General features: G+C 43.4%; 1 protein-coding gene across 1 annotated transcript in view; it reads left to right on the top strand.

The window, feature by feature from the left end:
• Positions 1-26,848, top strand: part of MYO16 (myosin XVI) — a 442,217-nt gene that overhangs the window by 116,299 nt on the left and 299,070 nt on the right. The window contains exons 9-10 of the mRNA XM_080798962.1: positions 13,931-14,081; positions 23,017-23,127. Of these exons, the coding sequence (XP_080655088.1) occupies positions 13,931-14,081; positions 23,017-23,127 (262 nt within the window). The remainder of the gene's footprint in view (positions 1-13,930; positions 14,082-23,016; positions 23,128-26,848) is intronic.

Here is a 26,848-nt window from a genome sequence, read left to right as displayed (position 1 = left end):
GGTAATGGCTAAATTTCTAAAGTAGGAAATACAAATATCCACTTTTTTCTCTCTAAAGCATAAAACTTAATGACTTCTGATTGCCTAAAACATCTCCTCAATACTGATACGTATGACAACAAACATGAACCTCAACTTTATGCTGAGTGAGTGAAGGCAGACACCAAAGGCCACGTGTTGTGTGATCCCCGTTGCATGAGATGTCCAGAATGGGCAAATCCATAGAAACAGAAGTGTATTAGTGGTTGCCAGGAGTGGGGCAATGAGAAATGACTCTTACTGGATAGGGGGTTTCTTTGGGGGATGATGGCAATGTTCTAGAAGTAAATGTGATGCATACACAAATTTGTGAATATGCTTTTTTAAAAAAGCACTGAATTATACACTTTAAAAGTGTGAATTTTGTGCTATGGGGATCCTATCTCAACAAAGGAAGGAAATACGTAAGGAAAAAATATTTCAGGTTGAAAAGAACATTTTTAACACAGTGTTCTCTTTTTTTAAAGATCTATTTATTTATTTATTTGAGAGAGAGAGAGAGAGCGAGCAGAACAGCAGGGAGAGGGGGAGGGAGCAGGAGTGAGTCTCCAGGAGACTCCACAAGAGCTGGGAGCCTGAGGAGGGGCTCGATCTCAGGACTCTGAGATCATGACCTGAGCCGAAGCCAAGAGTTGGACGTTCAACTGACTGAGCCCCCCAGGCGCCCTAACACATTGTCCTTTAGATAGAGAACATAGATGAAATGAATCGGAGCTTTGGCAGGATTAACATAAAACACGTGTAATTCTTTACAGATCTCTTGTGGGTAATTTACCAAACGGCATTTTTTCGGCTTGTCGTCCGTGGTTTAGCCCTGGTGTTCAGGAAGGTCGTGTCTTCCGCCTCCCTCCGCACCTCAGCGCCGCTGACTTTTCCCCAAACCGTTTCTGTCCTTTGCGTCTGTCAGAATAAACAGATGCTCTTGTTCCGTGAAAATCCGAGTTGCCTCCTTCCAACCAGGCGCCTTCATGAATGGTTTGATCACCTGGATTTTTTAATGCAAATCCTGCCCTTCAGCTCTTTCTAGAAGTTCCTCTGCTTGAAGGAGTTGGAACAAAATAGAACTCCAGGGAGAAGGGGAAGAGCGAGTGGGTCTTGCCTCATCGGCCAGTTTCCCTGCTCCAGGCAGGACCAGGCGTTCCCACGAAGCTCGCTGCTTTTCTCATCTCATTACTTTGCCCAAGAAAGGACAGTGCATGTTCCTCGGTGTGAGACGCGTATGATTAGGAGGAACGTACTCGGCCTTCTCTTCTCCTTCGTGCAGTCTGTGCTCATCTCCAGAAAGTCTCCTTGCCCTCCTTTCATCAGCAACCCTCTTTCTGAGGACGTAACCCGCGTTACCCCATCTGAATTATCATCGCCCGTCTTTCACTTTTCAATCCAACCTCCTATTCCCTTCCCTTCTACAGTGAACTCGCTCGTTTCACATTTTCCTAGGATATATTTTGTTGAAATTTTAAGGAACAGTTGAGTGGTTTCTGATACCTCAACATATAAGTCAAATTCCCTTTCCAGTATCAACTCGCATGGATCGTCCTGTGAGGTTTTGTGCGCTAAATCTTGGGTGAGTTAGGACAAGAGCATCACTCCTGCCGCTCCACCGCCAGCGGCCATCTGGTCTTTGCTCAAATATTTAATCAGGAGGAAATTCCTGCGTGATTGACCTATTTCATATTCCATGTTTCTAAGGTATCTTCTACTGAGTGAACATCATTAAGCATGTATGTGTTGCCTCACTTTAAAGTTCATGTCTCCAAACGGGCAGGTTAGACTTAACTCCAGAGCCCTCCCGGTAACAGCCTTCCCTATCTGTAAAGCATTCAGACTTCTTGTCTTATTTGCCTGCGATTCCCCGCTCTGTCCTCTCTTGCCTTCTTGCCTCCTCCCCATGTTCTCTCTCGTGTCCTGATGTAGATTTCGGTGTCATGGGTGCGGTGATCGAGACAGCTGTGGGGGCACGTGCCCTGTGATGTTGGAACATGGAAATGCTCTCCCAGGGTCTGTCACCACTGAGAAGTTTGATGTGGGTCAGTGTTTGCTGCGAGTACTCTATTCATGGGTCCTGGAGTTGGAAACCACAGTTGGAAGTTCCACGTACCCGGTGGGGTGGAGTCATTGGCCAAACACTTGTGGGTGCTCAGTGATTCTCCGCAAGAGCTGACAGTTCCTGTGTCCTGAACAGACACCGGGATTTGTGCAGTGTTTACGGGGGTCTGCAGAACAACACGAGTACGCTCCCTCTTTCATTTTTGTTGTTGTTGTTGTTAATTTTTTAAATTTGAGTATCATTGATGCACAATGGTGTATTAGTTCCAGGGAAACAACGTCACTATCTGCTGTGCTCGCCCCAAGGGCGGCTACCGTCATCACCAGATGCCATTACAGTATACCCACTGTATTCCCTATGCTGTATCTTTTATTCATATGATTTTTTTGTCTTTACTTATTTTTTTTTCAGTTTTGATATATCGATACACACAACACAAGGACTTCTTTTTAAAAATTTTTAAAATTTACATCCAATTTAATTAATGTACAGTGTATTATTAGATTCGGGGTAACACGAATGCTTTCTGTCCTATCCCATGTTCTGCACCCCCCCGCCCTGAGATGCGGAACTCGAGTAACTCGACTCCTGTCATGCACATGTTCCCACTCCCCTGTTGTTTCAGTGAGGAGGTCATTTTTAGTTGTAATTTGAAAACTTCTAATTTGGCTGGAAAGAGGAAATGGGTGATCTGAGTTTCCCTGCTATGGTCGGTCAACTTTAGGCGTGGAATATTGTCAGTTTAGCCTAAGTGTTTCTTCATATGACAACTTAAGAAGATAGTCTGTAATCAGGAAGACATTTCCCTTCTGCAGAAATGAGGAGCACGAAGGCTCCTTGCAGTACAGTCGAGCACTGATCTGCTTTTAAGCTGAATCTCAAGTCAAACGGAACAACATGGGGCCAGTATTTCCCCTCTGTCTGCCATGTTATTTTTCACACCCTTGGTCTGGCTTGCTCTGAGTGTCTACACTCCCTGAGGTGACTTGTGAGGCCATGTACTGTGGTCCTTATGGACGGAGACCCAATGCCACACATCCCAGTTCAGATCCTGGCTCCGACCGGTGGCCTCTGTGACTTTGACAATTTAGTCAGAATTGTTGCCATAGGTCGCCTCCAGTGTAGACCGTGGGTGCCGTCTAGTAAAGAATTTTCCCAGGCCTTTCTCACTGCTTCCTGGGCGGGGAGATGCTCAGCCCTTGGAATTCCCAAGCCATAGGTCTGCCTCTGCTGTCTGGGATCCCTGGGATCGCACTTGGATTTAGACTAACAAGGTGTCTCAGGGTAGGGGCTGATCATGCCAGAAAACCCAGTGCTGGGATGGAAGGACTGAGCAGTGAGCCAGCCTGGCCTCCGGGAGGGAAGGAGGACAGGAGGCTGAGATCAGTGACAGAATCCATCGTATCTATGGAACCAAACCTCCAGAAAGTCTCTGTGTAAGCCCAGTGGAGCTTCCTGGTGGGCGGCCACCTCTGTGTGCGTAGGGGGGCAATGTGCCCTGATTCCCACACTTGACCCTGAGGGTCTCTGTGCATGGATGATCCCGATTCGTATCCCCCCGAACAAAGCTGTAAGAGTGAGTATAGTTCCCTCCTGAGCTCTGTGAGTTGTTCCAGTGGGTTATCAAGCCGGAGGGAGTTGTGGGAGCCCCTGGGCCGGTAGCTCGTGGTCAGAAGTGTGGGTGAGCATGAGACTCCCAAACTTGTGACTGTGTCTGAAGTGGGGGGCAGCTTTGTCCTTAACTTGTAGGCTCCATGCTAAGGTACTCAGTGTCAGAGTCGAGCTGCCCTACCACGGGTGATGATGATGGTCAGACGTGTCTCATGAGGTGGTTCTTAATGGCTGCGTGACTTAGTATTTTTGAAACGCAGCAGTCTCTGGCTCAAGGTGAGACCACGTCAGTGCTCGAGGAATGACAAAAAGGCAGGCAGATGCTCTTCATGCTCTGTGAATTGTCAGCCTAATCATCTGACGAATGAAGGCCTTCTAGCTCTAAGCTAAGACAAGAGAATGACGCTTCCAGTTTGGTGCTTTCAAACTGAAAATGACCATATAGAGAAAAGCTTATCTTCTAAGCAGCTGAAAGGAAAAATCCAATGTCAGAGATGACCAGCTTTGAGTGACTGGCATGGGGCTGGCTCTCCAGGGCTTCTGAGTCACGTAGCACCTGGGGTGGAGAGACAATGTGACTGGGAGAAATCTGGGAAGAGGCAGACCTGAGCGGGTCTGAGGACACAAGGATAAGGGGCTTGAGGTGAGTGGGTCCCGGGACACATAGACCAAGTGGCCATTGATGAGGAGAAATACCTTGTGGGAATCTGTAAGAGGCAGAGTATGAGTTTTGCAGTGTGTCCTTCTGGACCTCAGTGAAACCCGAGACTCCCGGCAGGCCTGGAGTCGATGTTATGGAAAGCCTTCCAGAGGCCGCATTTTATGAAACAAGCCCAACACGCATTTACTTAAAAGGAAGCCAACTGTCTGTGGCTTCACAAAGATTTCTTCTGTGGCCTTTGTTACACAATGAAAAGAAATATGATTCGCATAGCAAAGTGGTTTCAGTCATCATTTCCACCGATCTTCGTTTAAACTTCATGACTTAGGGGGGATACACACGATGATCTATAATTTACTTACGGAGAAACAGAAACCCAGGGGTGTGACAGACCTGTGGGGATAGTGAGTGAGTAGCAGCCGCGATCAGAACCACAGTCTTTGGATTCTTTGGAAATGCTCTCCAACCTGAGGTGGCAACAGACTCAGGAAGATTGTCTCGAGTCTCTCCCCAGGCTCACAGCGTGCACAATCTTGTCATACAAAGTAAAAAATAAATAAATAAATAAAATAAAAAAATAAAAAACATATATATAAATGAAGTTGCAAATGAGGGACATAGCCTTTAACCCATGCCTCAACGCCACACCTGGGGACTTTCTTAACATAAATCGTCTCCTAATAATTTAGTCCAGGGCGCTTGGATAAGCAATCCTGGAAAGTGCATTTTTACTCGTAGAGCCTGAGGCACAGTTGTGCTTGGACATTAATTTCCCGGCTCGTGGTGGTCGAACACCACCTCTCTGGTTATTCCTGTGAGGCGTTGTTCTCGTGCCTTTACTCCTGACGCTGAGGGACTTGACCATTTTCAAAATCAGTGCAGCTTCCGTGACCATTTCACAGTAAAATGACATCACCTGAGCTAAAGTCGGACCAGACTCCCAGCCCAGGATTCATCGGAGTCTTTGGAAGCCACAAACTGACCATAAAGCTGTTGGTTCCATGTGAATTTAGAAATGAATTCTGTGGCCCAGAGGGGGACAGAGAGAAATGCCACACGATACAAGGAGATCAGGAAATCCTGAGAATTATCTCATCTGGTTTCTAATTTTAAACCATTTACACTGTCCCTCAAGCATGGTTGAATAACTAGTTGGTCTTCCAAAGGTGGTCGAGAACTAGACTTGGCTTAAGAGGAAGGTAGAGTCCGATAATGAAGATTTTTTTTTTAATTTTTTATTTATTTTCAGCATAACAGTATTCATTGTTTTTGCACCACACCCAGTGCTCCATGCAATCCGTGCCCTCCCTAATACCCACCACCTGGTTCCCCCACCCTCCCACCCCCCGCCCCTTCAAAACCCTCAGGTTGTTTCTCAGAGTCCATAGTCTCTCATGGTTCACCTCCCCTTCCAATTTCCCTCAACTCCCTTCTCCTCTCCATCTACCCTTGTCCTCTATATTATTTGTTATGCTCCACAAATAAGTGAAACCATATGATAATTGACTCTCTCTGCTTGACTTATTTCACTCAGCATCATCTCTTCCAGTCCCGTCCATGTTGCTACAAAAGTTGGGTATTCGTCCTTTCTGATGGAGGCATAATACTCCATAGTGTATATGGACCACATCTTCCTTATCCATTCCTCCGTTGAAGGGCATCTTGGTTCTTTCCACAGTTTGGCGACCATAGCCATTGCTGCTATAAACATTGGGGTACAGATGGCCCTTCTTTTCACTACATCTGTATCTTTGGGGTAAATACCCAGTAGTATAATTGCAGGGTCATAGGGAAGCTCTATTTTTAATTTCCTGAGGAATCTCCACACTGTTCTCCAAAGTGGCTGCACCAACTTGCATTCCCACCAACAGTGTAAGAGGGTTCCCCTTTCTCCACATCCTCTCCAACACATGTTGTTTCCTGTCTTGCTAATTTTGGCCATTCTAACTTGTGTAAGGTGGTATTTCAATGTGGTTTTGATTTGAATCTCCCTGATGGCTAGTGATAATGAAGATTATTAAAGATTTCCTTGACTGAAATGAATGATGATAATGTTGTTTTATATAAATATCATTCATTAAATACCTATTCAGCAACATAACCGTATACTAGACAGTCACTGCTCACAGTATAACCTACCATATGCAGAAACTCTCTTCGTGTACTCACAGAGCTGCTACACTCAACTTATTTTAATTTAGATTTTTAAAATTTCTTTGCAGATACCTGTTGAGAACTACTAGATGAGTATAAAATGTCTTAAAAATAGGGTCATTTCCAATTCAACTGTAAGAAACACATTGACTTTTTTTTTTAAGATTTTATTTATTTATTTGACAGACAGAGATCACAAGTAGGCAGAGAGGCAGGCAGAGAGAGAGGAAGGGAAGCAGGCTCCCCGCTGAGCAGAGAGCCCGATTTGGGGCTCGATCCCAGGACCCTCGAATCATGACCTGAGTCGAAGGCAGAGGCTTTAACCTACTGAGCCACCCAGGCGCCCCCCCCCTTCTTTTTTAAAGCAGGAACCATACCTAGCATGGGGCCCAACATGGGGCTTTTGAACTCAGGACCCTGAGATCAAGACTTAAATCGAAATCAAGAGTCATAGGCTTAACCGACTGAGCCTCCCAGGCACCTGACATTTTTGTTTTTTAAACACAAGTTATATTTTTTCAAAGTGGTTTTTTTAATATATTTTTTTAATTACAAAAACTAAAGTCATTTTTTGGGGGGGGGGCAAAGATATCAATTAACTCAAAGCTCTCCAAGAGCTGTTTCATTCAGAAGTGAGCTTTGGATCATTATATTGTAGATGCAGAAAAACCCAAATGCCTTATAGTGTGTAATTTATGCAGCTGTGTTCTTAGGGTTAAAATTGAGAACTACCCATTCAGTTCATGACTTCACCACCAAAATAACACAGTCTCATATGCCATTTCTACACAATTGTTTCGGTTTCAGTTTTTTCTTTGTTGGCCTAATATAGCCCAATATAGTCAATTTTGCTTGTTTTCTGTAGTTTTCTAAATTTGCTAGAGTCCTAATGGGCAATAATTGTCACTTTTGTTAGTTTTATTTTATTACATTCCTGTTTCCATTTTCAGAAATAAAATCTCAGTTCCTACAGGCACATTTGCTCTGCATGAAATGCCGTTTATGTTTATAGAAATCAGTAAGTCTTGAATAAATCCAGCAGGGTTCAGAAATTGATTGTCTACTGGTATAGTCCCATGCAGTTATGCCCACAGTCGGGTTAAAACGATCTATCCCCAGTTTGATCTGAACTGTCCTTGGATGGTTGCTTTTCATTTTATTTATGGTTAGGGAGTCTGTCTACCAAAACCTTTCTTTAGAAAGTATACTCTCTTCAATCCTATTTTTTTCTGTTTCTCAAAGATAAATTTCTATTTCTAATACTTCTTTTTTAATGTAATCAAAATAAAATTTTCTTATGGAGGAAAATTTGGAAAATGCAGAAAAACATAGAAGCATGAAAAAACTCACTCATTAATGTCTAAGAAAAATTATACCAGAGAAATTAAAGGTGAAAGGAAGACTTTATTCAAGATTATTGCAATACCAAGAGAGAGAGTGAACTTGACTCAGAGAGCTTTCAAATGCTGGGATGAGCTTGTGGTAAAGCCCGGGGGGTGTTAGCAGGAAGGAGGGGTCCTTGAGAGGAGGCCCCCCAGAGTTTGCTAGTTGGTATTTATGGAAGTGAGGCTCCTTCCCTCCCACAGAGACCAGGAGACTGGGGCTCCTGCTCTCAATCCAGAGGGTTACATCCCAACAGAAAGTCTCCAGGGTCCTTGAGAAAGACATTGTGGGATTGTGGAATATTTGCATCTCAAAAGGACAAAGGAAGAATTTACAATAGCAGTTCTCTAAAGTGAGGGCTCGAAGAAAAGAGAGGGTGGCCTTCTCAAGCTGGGGAGAAGACTGTCCAGAGTTTAGCTAAGATGAGGGGACTGTGAAGTCCATTTACAGTAGTAGTCTGTGTTTTTGATGAAACTACTATTAATTTGTTCTATTTCTTCTTATCCTTTATGGGTTTCTTTTTCTTTATTGAGTTCTTGCTCTCGCGATATAAGTACATCTTATTTTTTTTTTAAATCTCATATGAAATATTTTGTCATGGCTGATAAATGTTTAACGAGCGTTGAAATAAATAGCAATGATTACTTAAAAATTATTGTTTTTTCTAGAAAAATAACATCTTAATACATGTTCATAGTGCACAAATGGATAATTGGTGAAAATTTAAATATGTAGAAGTTATCTTGGGTGAATGCTGTTAATCACAATGATTATGGATAAAATGTATTTCATTTTGAAATTGGGAAGAAACGTAAAGAAGAGTTGTTCCATAAACCTTTAAAACAGTATCACATACCATCAGCCGAAGTACCTGTTTTGTGTTTTCTTACAGAAAATATGTGTATGACAAATATGTTGTCATTCAATCCAATTGTATTATTTAGAGTCATTTTTTCTTATATGAATGAGAGTATTTTTAACTAGTTACTCGCAATTATTATTAGTAAAAGCTCTATCATTATATATGATATTATTGAGTGTGTAAGTGATTTTCAAAGATGTGGGTGAGATAACGCATAATGAGGGATTAGGTAGTAACAGCATAGATCTGTAGGGCTTGGCGTACACTAAGATACTGCCTCATCTAACCCCTGCATTTGCAAATGATTTTGAAGGCTTAATAGGGTCAGGTGATTTCCAACTTGAGGTAAAAACTGACTTAGGGGCCCTGAGTGGCTCAGTGGGGTAAGTGTCTAACTCATGATTTTGGCTCAGGTTGTGATCTCAGGATCATGAGACCAAGCCTGGCATTGGGCTCCGTGCTGGGCATAGAGCCTGCCCAAGATTTTCTCTGCCTCTCCCTCTGCCCTTCCTCACCCTCTCTCTCTCCCTCTCTTAAAACAAAACAAAACAAAACAGAACAAAACCTGACTTAGCGTGAGGTCCCTGTGTTCCTGGATCAATCTTCTTTCCAAGTGCACCTCTCAGTTGGAAATAGAATTGATCCTGCTGTTAATGCTGTGATTAGGTTTGAGATAGGAAAGGAGCATTTTAGCGATTTTAGTAAACTCACTGTTTCTTTCTTTTGGAAATCCTTTTTAATTGGTGACTTTATGTAGTTTCTACCTGACTGGTCAAACCACTGCTTTCTTCATTGCTTTATACTCAAAACACCGGGATGGTATATGCCAAACCTCTCTCGTTTTTCTTTGAAGACTTTCTGACAAAGCTGAAAAAAAGAGGTGATTGACATTCAAGGGGGGATATGTAAGGAGATAATTTGGTGGGTGTGAGGGTGGATTTGGGATGTGGGCAGTGTGACTGGTGGTTAAGAATACAAACTCTGGGAGCTCCTGGGTGACTCAGATCACGATCCCAGGGTCCTAGGATCGAGCCCCACGTAGGGCTCCCCGCTCCCACTCCCCCTGCTTGTGTTCCCTCTCTGGCTGCCTCTCTTTCTCTGTCAAAAAAAAAAAAAAAAAAAACAAGCTTTGGATCTCAAGTCCCACCTCCACTCCTGCCGCGCTGTGTGTCCCCAGACCATTCTTCTCTTTCTTTCCCAGTGTACTCACCTATAAAATAAGCAGAAAAGTAGATATTCCTTATACTGCTGTTAATATGAGTTAATATGTATGAGTACTTAGAATGGAGATTATCATGCATTAAACTCCATCTAATTATTACAATGTGTTAATGGTGGTCCAATCACATTCTAGAAAATATAGAGAAAGTGCAGTGGTCTTCAAATATTTGAAGGGTTCTCATGTCAGCGAAGCAGACGACACACCCTGGGAGCTCCAGGAGTGGTGACGACAAGTTAGGACAGCAGGCACTGTTTCATAGTTGCTCATGGAAGAAATACGGTGTCTTTGAAGTTATGAATACCTTATCACTCAGTGGGATTCCCGCAGATCTGGATGTGAAATTTTTATAAGCATTTAAAGCATTCTCATTTTATAGTGAATTTTTTAAAATTAATAATCACACTATTGGGAGGGATAGTCTGCCAGGGCCCCCTCCCCATTGTTGCCCAGCATGTCAGACTGCAAAGCATGTGCGCTTAGTCATGCAGGCCGTCAGCAGCTCAAAGGGACCACAGAACAAACACCAGGGGAAGAGCACTGGCTTTTCTGCTGCTTGGGGTAGCGTTTGCTTCTTGCTCAAAAGGACACTTGACTCCTGACCAGGTTTCTCTCCTGCAACACAGCCCACGGCGCGTGTAAGCATCCACGTAGTTTCCCCCAAGCTGGCTCTTCTGACCTACCACCATGGGACGCTGCCCAACATGAACCTCTGGGTACCGTGTGTGCCATGAGTCACGAAGTCTTTGATCTCAGATCTAGGAATCTCTTGTCTTCCACGCCTCTCCATGAAATGGTGACTAGCTAACCTGTTAGTCTGTAAACACAGCATAATCCTTGAAGCTTCACAGGGCTAAGCCCTTCGTGTGCCTCATGCTAGAAATTCCTCAGGAGAGGCCTTTCTCACAGATTGGTTTCAGAGAATGCGTCTATAATGCGCTCTGGCTCCCATCAGTAGGGCTTCTCACCTACTTCAAAATCTCCCATTGGGTAAAACTTCATCATCCAGACCTCAAGACTTCACATTTCTGTAAATATGTTCTTTAGCTATCCCTCCGGCCTTTCCCTCAACCCCAGCACTCACGTAGCCCATTCACTGGTCTGATTTTATCCATGCGTTTCTAGACTCGGTGGTACGGCTGGATGATAAGACCCAGAGATGGCCACAAACAGTGAGACCTTGTGGTTACTGGAAGAAGCGCTCCATTCCTCTCTTCCTCCCCTATGAATGTTAGTCTACCCAATCATTTGCATTTCTATAGGCAGCAACAGGAGGTTGAAATAAAAAACTCATTTGTCATGACATAAAAACATCAAAATAAATCTAACAAATCATTTGCAGGACTTTAATGCCAAAACTTACAAAATACTGAGAGAAATTAATGATCAAAATAAATGGAGAGATGGGCTGTGCTTATGGATGACAGAGTTCAACATTGTTCATATGTAAATCCTCCCCATGTTGATTTATCAGTTGAGCAGAATGCTAATCAAAGTCCCAGTAGGCATGTTTATAAACACTGACAAGTAGATTTTAAAATCTATGTGAAAATGCTAATGATCCTGAATAGCTAAAACAAAAGAAAACCAAACTGGAGGAGTCAAAGTACTTGGTTTCAAGCCTTAACTGTGCAGGTCCGTTAATCAAGACAATGTAATATTGGTGTAAGACTAGACTGTTATATCAACGGAACACAATGGAACATCCCCAAATAGACCCACACTTATATCATCGTTTGAATCTTAACAAAGATGTCCTAGTTAAATGGCTGGGGAAAGATGTTCTTTTCAAAAATGATGCTGAAACATTTGGATGGCCATATGAAAACAGAACAGACCCCAACTTATACATAGCACCATATGCAAAAACCACTCACAATGCATCATAGACACAAATGTAAAGCACAAAACTATGAAATTTCTGGAATAAAACCTAGGAGAAAACCTTTTTGACCTTGGGTTAGGAAAAGAATTTTTAGATAAGACACAAGAAGCCCAAGACATAGGCAAAAAAACAAAACAAAAAAATTCTTTGAAACGCACCATAAAGAAGATAAAAAGGTAAGACACAGACTGGGAGAAAATATTTGCCACATATGTACCCGACAAAGGACTTGAAACCAGAATATATGAAGTCAGTATTCTGGCAATGAAGGTTTGAACTCACATTTTACCAGAGAAGAGATTCTCATGTTGGATAAGCACATTAAAATGCAAATTTGAAACCGCAGTGAGAAGCCACTAACATCCCTACTAGAACGGGTGTAAGAAGAAAGGTGTTGGCAAGAACGGGAAGCCAGGGGAATGCCCACGCGCTGCTGGTGGGAACGCCACTTTGGAGACAGCCTGGAGTTTCTTCTAGGTTTCTAACCAAGATTAAGGAAAGCACGTGTCTGCTCAAACACCTGCATGCAAATGCGGACAGATGCTTCATTCATGCTTGACAAGAGCTGGACAAGCCCAAACGTTCGGTGAACGGAGAGCCCAAGTGTAGCGTGTCCCCCAGGAGACCACCACTCAGCGCCGAAAACCAAACCGTTGTGGATGAAGCAGCGTGAATGCGCTCGAAAGCACGTGTTAAGTCAGCGAAGGCAGATGCAAACAGCGGCTCACTCTATGATCCCCTTCATATGACAATTTAGAAAAGGTGAAACTGCAGTGAAAGAAATAATCAGTGGTTCCAAGGAGCAGGAGGCTGGTGGAGACAGTGGGTTCCCCAGAGCAGACAAGAGGAGATGGTCGGGAGGGATGGAAATCCTGTATGTTCCTGGCGACGTGGTTACACGCACCCATGTTTAACCGCGTGTAACTGTATGTATATCTGACATAGACACATACAGCATGGCCATCCCCACACAGTGGATTTTACGGTATGTGGATAATACCTTAATACACCTGAATTTTTTTTTAAACCAAAAAGGACAATTAAGCATTAATTAAAATCACAAGTGCTATTATAGAACACATGAAATAATTATGTTTATGCGTATTTTACTTGATTAAATATGTATGTATTTCTGCTCATATGGTAACATTTAGGGAAATGCTTTTTTAAATCTTACTATCATAAACTGTTACAATGCAAATTAAACTTTTAGATTGTGGGACGCCTGGGTGGCTCAGTTGGTTAAGTGGCTGCCTTCGGCTCAGGTCATGATCCCAGGGTCCTGGGATCGAGTCCCACATCGGGCTCCTTGCTCAGCAGGGAGCCTGCTTCTCCCTTTGCCTCTGCCTGCCTCTCTGTCTGCCTGTGCTCACTCTCTCTGACAAATAAATAAATAAAATCTTAAAAAAAAAAACTTTTAGATTGTGCCTATTTTTTATGGACATTACATAATAATGGCTTTCTTTTGGCAATGATGTCTATGGAACGACAACAGAAAATGAAATAGCTTTTATTTTTTGGCCTAGTTTGAGCTGTAATGAATGAAGTTATGAGTTATTGTTTGCAATATTGGAATCCTTGAGCACATCATTCCTCTCTAATGCCCCTATTATTATTTTGTTACAAACTCTAAATATTGCCCATGATTCCATAACATATTTTAAGTTGCATATGAGCAACATTTTAATTAATTGTATAATTTGTGCCTTCACTTGTTTGCAACTCACTTTCACATCTAAATGTCCTACTTAGCTCAGTCATGCGTTCAACCTCAGCTTATAAATTGCTTATTGATTTGTCTCCTACAGTCCTATATACATTTGTAAGCATTTTCTTCTCAAGTTGAAGTGAATATATTTTTCTTTTAAAGTTGAAATTGAATGGAAGTTAGAACGAATAGAAAAGTTGACAGATTCCCCATTGATTTTTCTCTCCCCCTCCGTGTTGAGAAATGATTTCTTATCTGAATAAAACAACTTTCTATAACCGAACTATCCTGTTGTGGTCCTTCTTGATTAATACGGCAATGTTAGCAGAAGACTAATTATAGTATTGATTATTTTCTGTAGCAGTCCCCTGGTGTTGCCAATCGCCAAGCAAGACAGTATGTTGGAGAAAGACATTATGTTCAAAGATGCCACAAAAGGTCTATGCAAGCGACAGTCTCAAGACAGCATCCCTGAAAATGCTACCGTGAATGGCCCCACAAAACCTGAGCCGGTAAGTATACCTTTACTCCATGCCTGTTTATTACATCATGCTTTAAAATTCAACATTTCGAAACCAAACACCCAACAGTTTCCATTCAAAGAAAGATTCATGAATGCAAAGGTTAATAGTTTTTTAAATTCCCATATATAAGCTGTTACATTATACTGACCATTAACAAACATAGCCGCAATTGTCCTGTACAAGGATTTGAATTGTATATATATCTTGACTTATATACCAGGAATGTAAGCTTGGCCGGTACGCTAATTCCCGAATATTTCCGATTATGTCTTTAGTCCTCCTTTTGATTATTATGTAGAGTATGGTTTTTGAAAGTATCTCTCGGTGTGTACTGTGTGTGTGTGTTGGGGAGGGGGTAATGTGCGTGCCACAGTGCCCAGGTTATGGGAGATCAGTCTGATGAGCTTGGGGCTATAGAAAATAGTACATTTCCCTAGAGAAATAAATGATCTCTAAATGCTTCATGTTTTATAAATGGTAGAGTAATTTTGTAAATGTCAGAGTAATCCTCGAAACTGGTTTGTTTCACGGTATCTAATTATGAATATATTAAAGACATTTTAGCTAGATTTTTCTAAGACCATCTTTTCAAGATTTACTTTCATTAATTTTTTATTTCGACATAACTAATAAACATGTTTTGTGATTTTGAGATACTTCAAAATTTCAGCAGGTGTATTTGTCATCTTAAACTACTGTGACAAATACCACACACTGGGTAGCTTAGGCAACGGAAGCTTATTTTTCACAGTTCTGGGGACTTGAAGTACAAGGTCAGGGTGCCAGCTGGTAAGGTTTCTGATGAACGTCCCCTTCCTGGCTGCTTTCTCTCTGTGTCCTCGCATGGGTGTTGAGTTGGGGGGGAAACAGAGAGAGGAAGGAACTGTCCGGTGTCTCTTAGAAGTGTGCCAATCCTATGGGACCAGGGCCCCACCCCTATGACCTCCTTTAACCTTCACTGCCTCCTTAAGACCCCATCTCCAAAGAGTCACTTTGAGAGCCTCCACACATGAATTTGGAGGAAAGCAGCTTAGTCTGCTGCAGTAGGCAAATTAAATGTTAGGTAAGATGGAAAGCAAAGTTCTTTCTTAACTTTCTTACGGGTCCTATGAACGTCCTGTAACCTTAAATGCATATTACTGAGTGAAAGAAGCTGGTCTGAACAGGGTATACAGCGTATGATTCTAGTAATTGACGTTCTGGAAAAGGCCAAATCATGGAGACCGTACAAGGATCACAGGTTGCCTGGGCTGGTGTGGGGAGGGGTGGAGAGGTGGAGTCCAGGGGGGTTTTAGGGCATTGAAACTGCTCTGTATGATTTTACAGAGATGGGTGTGTGTCATTCCACGTGTGTCTAAAACCCCAGAATGTACAACACCCAGAGTGAGCCCCGATGTACCCCATGGACTTGAGGTGATGGTGACGTGTCCATGGAGGTTCAGCCGTAACAAACGTCATCATTCTGGCGGGGAGTGTTGATGGTGGAGAAGGCTGTGCACGCGTGGGGACAGGGGTGCGTGGGAACTCTCTGTCCCTTCCTCTCAGTTTTGCTGTGAATCTAAAACTGCTCTGAAAACTTAAGATCTTAGGGGTGCCTGGGTGGCTAAATCAGTTAAGTGTTCAACTCTTGGTTTCGGTTCAGGTCATGACCCCCAAGTCCTGAGACGGAGCCCTGCATGGGGCTCTGTGCTCAGTGGGGAGTTTGCTTGAGATTCTCTCTCTCTCCCTCTGCCCCTCCCCCAGTCACACCACATGTTCTCTCTCTCTCCCTCTCAAATAAATAAAATCTTTAATTAATTAATTAATTAAAATCTTTAAAAAAAGAGAGGACACTCACAACATGATGTCAAGTGTAACCCTTATAGAATGGCCTTTCTGATTTTAATGTAAGCTCTTTATAATTATACAATTTGTAATTGCATCCCAGACCTTAAAGGCAGTTGCAGTCATGTCCGGTTTGGTTGGCACCGAAGAGGGAGTGGCTGTTATTCAGGTTTTGTGTTTATATGTTACCGATGGAGCACTCATTGGTTCTCGTTGCCCTCCGTGGGCACCGCAGCCTCTCTCCTTGGTCGTGAGGCGCGTCGGTGATTCTCTCCCAAGGAAGACCACCATTATCCACGGACTGGTCATACTTTAAGAGCATTTTAGAAAAGATTCCTCGAAACAAGAACATTCTGATGAACATCTTAGGGAGAAGCACATAATGGAGACTTTTTTTTTTTTTAAAATTGAAAGAAAACCCACAGAATCTCTCCTTCCAGATTTTTACAAAACGTAGGTTTTATCAAATGGTAACTGGGTGAGTGACTATTTCAAGGCTTGATTTAAACTTTTTGGGGTTTTGATAATCACCCAAATGAACGCATAATATCTCTGAGAAGACAGAATTTTTTTTCCGTTGCCTGAAAGTGTGCGAGACATTTTTCCTTTGATTTCCTTTCCTCCCTCCCTCCCTTCACTTCCTTCCTTTGTGAATATATTTCTTTAAATTTTGTTCACGCTTGAAATTCCAATTTTCATGCCACTGAGTGAAGGCACATTAGCCTGGGCGTTCCGAGAAAGGCAGATGCTTTGGTTACGTCTGCTGCTGAAAGTCTATGACTCAGAGGTTCCTCGACCTCATCAGCTCCATCTATGAAATGGGTACATGGTATAGGTCTCCCAGGGTTTCTAGGAAGCTGACAGAAATGAGGGCTTGAGGTTCTCACACATTGACCAAGAACAGAGTAAAAATGCAGTAAGATGTATTTATATTTTCATTGTTATTGATATAGACTGACTGTACCGTAGCCTTTGCCAGAACGGCTGAATTTATCTGCTCTTGATGTAATTCCAATCAACGCATCCACAGAGTTTATTTTTATCAATGCAAGTGTGGGTGACTTCAAACACTGATAATACAGAATTATACTTTATGTGAACATTGCAACGCTTAAACATGCATTGTCTTAATCCTCAAAATGCCACTGTGGGCAAGTTATTATCCCTCCTCATCCCTTAACTTATATCCAATTTACAGGTTAAGTTTTCTTTTTTTTTAAGATTTATTTATTCATCTGGGAGAGAAGGTACATGTGCATGTGTGCAAGCAGGGGAGGGGCAGAAGAGGAGGGAGAGCAGCTCCCCGCCGAGTGCAGAGTCCCCTGCCCGGGCTCTGTCCCACGACCCCTGAGATCATGACCTGAGCCGAAACCCAGAGTGGGATGCCTAACCGACTGAGCCACCTAGGCGCCCCATAAATTACAAAATGACCAAACTTCAGAACTTTAAGGAAATGGCTGAGAATCACAAGTGTTTCTTTTACTCTGGATCCTGTTCTGTGTTGGGGGCTTGGCAGGAGAGCCCGCGGACCTGTGATGGTTGTATGAACAGGAGAGGGGGTTCCCGGCTGCAGGTGTGGTACGGGGGTTTTGAAGATTGGCGAGAATTCTCTTTCTGTGGTCCACAGACACACCTATCTCCATGCACACGAAAGTATAAATCCTCGGCCGGTCAAAGCACTAGTAAGTGAAAGGACCTGGTAGGTTTTACGGTCGTAGAAACATCTAACAGGATAATAAGAGGAGGAGGGAATAGCTAAAATGCTGTCTGGCCATGGTGATGAGCTTAAGTTTTGGAAAACTTAGTATTTGTCAGATTATTACCCTATTCTCTGCTAGGACCACCCAGGTCAGCTAGTTTCTTCCCTGACTTCCTCTTTCTTTCTTAATTCATGAATATTCGGTTCTTTCCTCTCCTCAAGATACGCTTGCTTTTCTCCCATTTGTCAGACCACCGCTTTTATCTGCCAGATGTGTCGTCTCTGCACATAGACTGCTCATCTCCCAGAGGGAAAAGCCCCAAACAAACAAAACAGTGAAGGGGACGGCTCTCCGCGCAGTGTGGACAAAGGGAGACCAGGAATTTGGGGAAGTCAAAATATTCCCAAACGTTAAGCTCCCTTTGGATCTCGAAACATTTCTCCAAGTGTTTCTCTGAAGTTTGTCCTGACTTTCTGTCCTGAAAGACAGAATATATATATGTTATGAAAGACATTATATATATATGTTTATATATAAACATATAGTTTATGTTCTAGATATCTCCTCTTACAGAGATAGACAGAGATACGTATCTCCACAGAAATCATAGTGGTCAGTCCTAGAGGGGGGATGTTAATCCTTTTTACGTATTTATCCCATCTCTGTTTTGCCTTGTGTTGTCTTTGTTAGGTGGACGTGGGCAGTAGACATTACGGAGTCTACAACTAGAACATAAAGATACTCAGAGGTCTTTTTCTTTTCCTTTCCACTTGCTAGCAGGTGTCCCAGGGCTTCTGAATCTTTGTATGTGGATGGTTTTTGTGGATGGTGCTATGTACGAGTCGGGGTCTGTAGGAGTCAGGGTCTGTTCTGTTGTCACATGGCTCTTACGCTACGTGTCACATTTCTTTAGTGCACACAGACTAGGGTGTCTCCACATGTTGGCTGTCAGCTTCACTGTTTCCCTAACCCAGGGAACAGCTGTGACCCTGTGGCTGGAAATCCTTAAGAACCCCGACGGGACACCTGCAAGAACTCTTTCGGGCTTGTTGGAACAAATGCCGGACTTCTCTTAGTACTCTTAGTACTAAGTACTTAGTACTTCTTCTCTTAGTACTCTTCATGCTTTTTCTAAACAGAACCCCAGGAATTTGCATTGAGCTTGTTAGAGCTGTGGTTATAAAAGGACGTTTATTATCGAAGAAATGTAAACCATTTCTTCTAAAGAAAAAAATCTTGCTCTTGATTTGTCTCCTTTTTATGATGCTTTGGGAGGTGAATATGTATGCTACCTTGATGAAGGCTCTTGTCTAATTTTTGCATTGTTCAAAGCTATTGCAATCCACTATTGGCTTGTACTATATCATGAACATGCATGAACGTGTGTATATATATGTGTGTGTGTGTGTGTGTGTGTGTGTACTAATGTATGTGTATAATATGCATAGATATACATATGCACATCCGTATCTGTTTTCTGGGGTGCATATCTGTGTGCAAGGAGATGTATACATTTTTGTACATTCAGGAAATGCAGAGACACTGGAAAAAAAAAGATATTTACATCCATCTCTAAATTGATAATGAAAATTTCCTTTTATGTCTCTCTCTATATAAAGACTTCTGCCAGTAGATTTTTTATTTCTTGGAAATACATCCTTACCCATTGGTACTTATTGTCTGAATTCCTTTCCTGTCTAAGGGCACACACTTGCGTCTGTGATCCCAGGTACGGTGCAGTCGCATCAATATAAGTAAAGCTTCGACCTCGTCTCTGCCGGTCCTGAGTAGTAAATGCAGCGCAATTCCTTCCGCCATGAGCCTGGCAGATGCTCTTCTCGTTGCCCCAGCAGCTGCCCTGTCTGTCCTCCTATGCACCTCTCTCCCCCTCCGCTGCCACCTGCCCTATTTCCTCCAGCTCTGCTGCTCACAGGACCTAACGGCCCTTACCGCTTTCTCCCCTCTCCCTGCGCGCCTTCTCCTGCAGCCCAAGGGCTGGCCTCGCAGCGTTAGGTCCAGGTGCAGCTTTGCTGTGATCTCATGGGAGACGACGTCTCAGATCCCCCAAGCGAGAGGGCACTCTCACTTTTCAGGACACCCTCCTGTTTTCCCTTGCTACACTTTATGACTGCAGTTTCTTATTTACATCCTTACTTCTCCCCCAGCAGACTGTAAACGGGTGTAAGACGCCACCCCTTTGCTCCTTTGCTGTTCTCAACTCTAGCACGTGCCTGGCAAAGAGCCCATGAGCGAGAAGCGGACATGCGAAGGACTGAATATGTTGTCGGATTATCCGTTATCTGCTAGACTTTCTCCAGTGTTCCCTGATGGGGATTGTCCCAGCTTCCCCTTCTGACCTTGCCGCTGTGTGACCCAGGGAAACTGTGCAGCCTCTCTGGGCTTTAAGTCCTGCATCTCCTAGTTAAGGAGGTTGGAACTATATGAATTTCACAATTTTTAAAATTACTACTTCACAGCAGATCCTTTCCCAAAAAAGGGATCTGTGAATGTGCATTCTGGGTTTTAGAGCAGATGAGAGCTGAGGGTGTCTGCTGCGAGCTGCGGACCCTGGCCGGGGTCGTCCGCAGATGTCCACCTCCTTCTTTCTCCAAAGGCAGTTCTCAGGGAAGTTGGCAGAAAGTTTCCCTCTGGTGCTCACGACCCTCCGCAGCTGTCTCTCTAGGTAACGACACACCCCGTCACTGCACACTTATCTACAGAGCAGACACCTTTCCAGGCCTCCATGTAAACTCACCCTCACGGCCTCCCGCGAGGGACACACCATCATCTTTTGTATCCTAAGTGACAATGGAAAGTGACTTAGTAACGTTCAGGAAGAGAAAGGCTCAGGGCCCCCCAGCCGGGAAGATACACCACCGAGATTTAAACACATTCACCCCTATTAGTACAAAAAGAATCGGTGCCTGAGATGTGCTTCATTTCCAGCGTTTTTTTAGGTGAGAAAGCTCGGTTCAGTGTGTAAGATTTTTTACCCAGATCAGCGGAACGCTGCCTGGGCGGAGGGGACGGCGGGTCACTGCCCCGAGGCATCCTGGGCCTACGAGACTCTTCAAGTAGAGCTAAGCGTTCAGTGTGGAAAAAAGAACAACACATACCGCATTATCCCAAGACTGATTCTGACCAGCCGAGAGAGTATCAGGAGAGGCGGACGTTCTGACTTCCATTTTTATCAGTCCCGAGTACCAACTTTCAGATTCTACTCTTCACTAGTTAAGTAAATATTTCTGACAGCATCGAAGTCTTCCAGCTATGCCTGTGGCTAATTAAAATGAATTAGTTAGCTAATGTTAATGAGACTATGTCCTGTGCTCCATACAGGTTAATTCTGAACCGTATGTTGAGGCCTATTTCTTTAAAATGTGCAAAAGCAAAGAAAATGAACTTGGGGTGTTGGCTGAGTGTGTGCACGGCTTGGGGAGAAGAGAGGCTTTTTCTTGACCTTTATGCAATCTGCAGTACTTTACAAATTGATTTTTTTATATGTTTATTTTACTTCTGCCATAGTCTTTTTTTTATATTTAAATTTTATTTTATTTTTTCAGTGTTCCAAGATTCATTGTTTATGCACCACACCCAGTACTCCATGCAATCCGTGCCCTCCTTAATACCCACCACCAGGCTCACCCAACCTCCACCCCCCCCCCTCCAAAACCCTCAGTTTGTTTCTCAGAGTCCACAGTCTCTCATGTTTTGTCTCCCCTTCTGATTTCCCCCAATTCACTTTTCCTTTCCTTCTCCTAATGCCCTCGTTATTCCTTATGCTCCACAAGTAAGTGAAACCATATGATAATTGACTCTCTCTGCTTAACTTATTTCACTCAGCATAATCTCCTCCCGTCCCATCCATGTTGTTACAAAAGTTGGGGATTCATCCTTTCTGATGGAGGCATCAGACTCCATTGCATATATGGACCACATCTTCCTTATCCATTCGTCCATTGAAGGGCATCTTGGTTCTTTCCACAGTTTGGCAACTGTGGCCATTGCTCTATGAACATTGGGGTACAAACTGATTTTTAATACACAAACAACTTTCTCTTGGAATATGGTGTTTGCCACTTACCCAAATGGTGATATTTCCCATACCAGAGCCCACTGGGTGATACCCTTCTAACGGGGAGACATGACAAACCACTCTTCTGACCACTTGAGATTCCCAGGAAAGAATCTGAGGTTCCATTATGAGTACATTAGGATTAGAGGAAGGCTGGGAGCGCACTGACTTGAATTTACAAACTCCTAAGAAAGATTCCATTTTGCGAATCTGTCATTCACCTCAGAGAGATCACCCTACACTTAGAATTTTTTTTTAATGTGCAGTATCTGTCAATGCCATAAACACTTAGCAGATAAACAGTAATATTTAAGTCCAAATTCTTTAACAGTGATACATACGAGGATAAGATATGTAGTGCAAATACAAGTACAAAAGGGGAATGTTGATACAGAATACAGACATGAACGTAAATGATACAAAATAAGCTTGCTGTTGCTAAAAATTCACCGTGGGCACCGATGAACTCACCAAGGCGTGGATAAGAGTATTCTTCGTCTTTGGCTCTTCTGTGTTTGACAAAAGAAAACCAAGGCTATCCTCACAGATCAAGGGTCTGCTTTGCACAACCTATCTTGTGTAGGTAAAATTAAACATGGTCCATTCCGAACTTGCAAATGATAGGTTTTCGCTCAATTAAATCATCCAAATTCATCTTTTTTAGTTGAAATATTTGGCAGTTTTATAACTGTCACAGGGAATCATGTTTTTCTTTATGACAGAATTATCTGAATCTCACAGCTACTTTCATTGTAGGAGTCATGTAGAGAAGAATAAAAATCCCGAGCCAAAATTCTAGAGTCTTCTTTCAAAATCTGGCCTCCTCCCCCATGTATGCGGAAGCTACATTCCAGGCACACCGGCTCCTTCGGCGTGCCAACAACGGTAATAGGAGAAGTTCTGCTTTCGCTTTGGAAACACTGCAGACACATGAGCTTTTCAGCTGCCGGCCGTAGAGGACGCAGAGCAGCTCAGAGCTGTCTACGTTTTGTGTGGGGACTAGGAAAGTCAACGTGCTGGAATGATTTTGGCAGACTGATGCCTTTGCAGGACGGAAGGTGGCACTGGGGGTTTTGGGGTTAGCGTGTGTGTGAGCACCCGTGCACGGTCGTGGGCACAGGACAGAAATTGTCATCTGAAGACATTTCTCTGTGGCTTCGGAATTTTTTTGTTCCTTCTAAGTGAACCATCTCATCTTTTAATAATGGTTTCAAACTCACGTGGTCTTTAAGCGTTTGACATGTAATTGGAAAGGGAACATCCAACTGTGAAGAGAGTTGATTGGAAAGCAGTTAGAATTGATCTTTTTATTTGTCTTCCCCAGGTCAAGCTGATGCCTCCGGCTCCCAGCGATGACCTGGCGACGCTCAGTGAGCTGAACGACGGCACCCTGCTCTACGAGATTCAGAAGCGCTTTGGGAACAATCAGATATATGTAAGTGCCCTTGAGCCTGCCTTGTGTGCTGCTTTGTCTTGCTGCCGGTGCCCCCCCCTCCGTGCTGCAGATGTCACAAGGAGTGGGCTTAGGGTTGTTTCTGGTCTTGCCGACAGCGTAAGGTCGATTTCTCAGCATTCAGCTTCATTCTGATTCCGTTCTAAAGCAAGTTCAGCAAAGATCCAAATTTCAGAGCTGTTAAGTGGAAGTTAATACCCTGCGGGTTGACGGCTTCCCTGTTGTCGAGGTTACTGTGGAAGGTCTTGCTAGAAACAGGAGGGTCTGCAAGTCCCTTCTAAAACTGCTGTGTGTTTCCTGTACTTTACTGAGCCTGCTAGGTCTGGAAGAGAAAGCTAGTGAGGGAGAGTTCACTGGGCTTGGAGGGTGTTGTCTCTATCTGCATGAAAGGAGAGTCTGTCATCCCTTTAAGTTATCAGGAAATGCTTTGTTTGTCAAGTAAATAATTTATACATCAGCCTCTGATAGCAGGACATGAATGTATGACTCAGGTGACAAATAACACAGGGAATCAATCTGCTGTGGTTCTGGCCCCGGTTTATACGTGTTATTTCATCCGACATGCAGAATGATTTAGACACCGTGTCGTCTCAGTCCCCATGTTTGTCGTTCGGTCCGTCTGTCTCCCTCTGCTTGATTTTGTGATATTCAGCTGAGAGCAATTCAATCAGAACGTCTATAGAGAAATCTGATTATGCCCATGTGTGCTATTCCTTTTTGATAACACTCTTTTCCCCTAGTCTACTGAGAAATTGATTAAGTAATTTTCATGTAAATGCTAAGTCTGAGATTTGCTTATAAGTAATAAATCGTCAGGTGCTGATTAGCCTATGAAAATTCAGTGCAGCATCTTAATGCTTAGATAAATTGCCTGCCACCATAAATACACTTAAAATTAAATGCTTCTATCAAAATGAATGGGATTGAGTCATTGGCATAAAGTGGTGAAAGCTGATAACTCCGCTCTCTGGGACGGCCCCGTTATTTGTGTGTTAGTTTTATTCCGTCTTCTCACCCTTGCCAACATGGTGCCGATCTTCTTCTCCTCTACGTCCTCTTCCTCCTCCTGACCTTCTTACCAAGTTACCAGAAAGCCATTGCTTGAATTGTGTTGCGTTTCTTTATTTCCTTCATGCTTCTCCAGTGCCTCTGTCTCCCCAACATCCGCTTGATCTACCCTTCACCTCGGTGGTCGCCGTCCTCATCAAGGCCTTTGCCATCTCTTCTCAACAGCCTCCTAACCATGCCGAGACCTTGTTCCCTTTCAGTCTGATCTCACCGGGAGCTAGAGTCATTCTTATCGTGAACAAATGTGATCTTGACACTCCCAGTCCTAGAGCATCTCCATGATGTTTCACTTCTCATGGGAAGATGGCCACAATCTTCATACATAATCTGGGCCCCAGATACAAGCTGATGCTCTCAACCCCCAGGCGACAGCCCTCTTGCCTGTGTCGGATTTTCCTTGGGCTGTTTTTCTTCCCCCTAAGCTTTTCTTTCTACCCCACGGAGTAAACACTTAGCTTTGTAAACTCCCACTGGCAGATCTTCAGTCTTTAGGTAGACCTCCCCAGCCCTTTCGGATGAAGTCACGATGGATCTTCTCACGGCTCGTGATGCTCTGTCTCACTGGTGATTTGATGGTGTCCGCTGCTGTGCTAGACTCTGGCTCAGTGACGGTGGGATCCATCCATACTGGGTTTGCTCACTGGGAGGTCTGGTCAAGCACTTTCCAATCTCAAGGGACAAGGACTTCCTCTCTGTTTACCAGAATCGTGGCTCCAGCTCCTCCCCACACTGGGCCATCTTCTTAGGTCCTTTCTGCCCACTGGGTTTCTCTTTCTTTCCGGATCATGCTTTGCTAAAGTTCTCATCAAGGGCACGTTTGCCGCGGCAGGACTCTTGCTTTTCCTCCCCCACACCTGAAATACGTAAGAGCTGAATCGTCTCGGATCAATTTTGTGATGAGTGCTCTAAGTCAGGTTATTTGAACTCGCCTTTAATGGATAGACAAGCCACTTAAACATTATTGATTGAATAATAACAAGTGATTCTTAAAGTGTAAGCTGTGGACCGCTGGAAGTATGAACTCTTTATTACCATTCTGCCGGGAGAGTAAGCATGTAGAACCTCTCATGACAAGTTGACGGTTTCGTTGCTGTCTGTGGAGTCTAATAAGAATCCAGGTTTGCATTTTGTAGGTCTTTGTCTTTTTCAATGACATGTTTACAGGAATTCACTTTTATCACAGTTTACAAAAGGATCAGTTCATGATGCATTGGAAATAGCAGTGTTCCTTCCCACAAATACGAAGGCACTGGTTTCGGTGGCTGTTGTGTTTGGAGATGGTCCGCGGACCTCCGCGCCCACCCCCACCCCCCCGCCACGTCCCTCCCTGCCCTCGTACTCGTCTCCCAGGTTCAGGCTGAAGTGCCTGGTTCGAGTGTCGGGACTGATCCCTCTTTGGTGTCCCACATTTGACGCTCCTGCAAATCTCAGCAGCCCTCCTTTCAGAATGTACACAGAATGGCCCTCCACTGCTGCCATCAACCCATCAGGGCCAACATCACACACGTCCGCTGAAGTAATGTCTAACCGGCATTTTCATCTCTTTTTGCTGTAATCTGACGAGTTAATGAGATGATCTTTCGAAAAGGTCTGTAAGTTGCCTTTTCCTTTCCTCCCCTTTCTTTTTCCTTCCCTTCCCTTCCCTTTCCCTTTCCTTGCCAAAACCCAGGAGCAAACATAACTTGCCCTTTTCTCTAAGTATATATATATTATTTCATTTGGATATCAGATTGCAAAGGTTGCACATAGCCCGTAGCAGAAGGATGAGCCCAAACCATCAAACAAAATGAATTGTAAGAGTTGAGGCGTTTGCTTGCTAAATGATGCAGAGAATAAAGGCATTTCTTTCTCTGAATAATCACTGTCACATAGGACAGCGGAAATAGAATATGCAATCAAATTTCTTTTGGACGGCAGATAAACGTGGAGGTAATATTCTCTTTATAACCACAACTGGTAGGACTCAACATTCATAAAGAAAGAAACCCCCCAAATAAACACAGGCTCGTGTTACATCTGGTTAGCTAGGTAGGCAGCTTGGCTCGGCTGAGCCACTTACTCACTGAGCATTCCCCTCCATGGGCCCCACTGGGGTATAGTAGGTCTTTTTTGTAGGGGCAGCTCAGGAGGCTAAAGTTGACCAGCTTGTGTCAGAAGCTGAAGTCTCTCTCACTTGGAGGCTATTTGAAGTTAGGAGGACAGACGCATTTTCCCCCAGATGACACTGCCCCCAGCCTGGAATCCGAAGACGCACCCGCCATATGCAATACCTTTTGTGCCATTCCCTGTCATTCCACTCAAGCTTATAGACCCTTGGGAGCTCTTAACATGTGTGAGCTATTAACAGTAAAACAGCGATAGTTTAGAAAGATGAGGGAAAGGAAATCTGTAGTTTTCTAAATTAAAAAAAAAAAATTCTTTCTCTGCAAAACATTTACAGCATTACCTTTCATCAGAGCAGCCTCTTGAGAATATGGCATAAACCTGTATAAACTCATATGTTAGGAATCCATTGTTAACACGCAGATCACATTTTTCTAGACTATTTTTTGTTGTTGTTCATCACAAAATACATTTGCAAAGACAGTCTCAGATTCCTGCAGTAATTACATCAAAATAGAAATTATATCTCAAT

The sequence above is a fragment of the Martes martes genome (genome assembly GCF_963455335.1).
Source record: "Martes martes genome assembly, chromosome: 3".
Taxonomy (NCBI): Eukaryota; Metazoa; Chordata; class Mammalia; order Carnivora; family Mustelidae; genus Martes; species Martes martes.
This window is presented reverse-complemented; position numbering and strand designations above follow the sequence as displayed.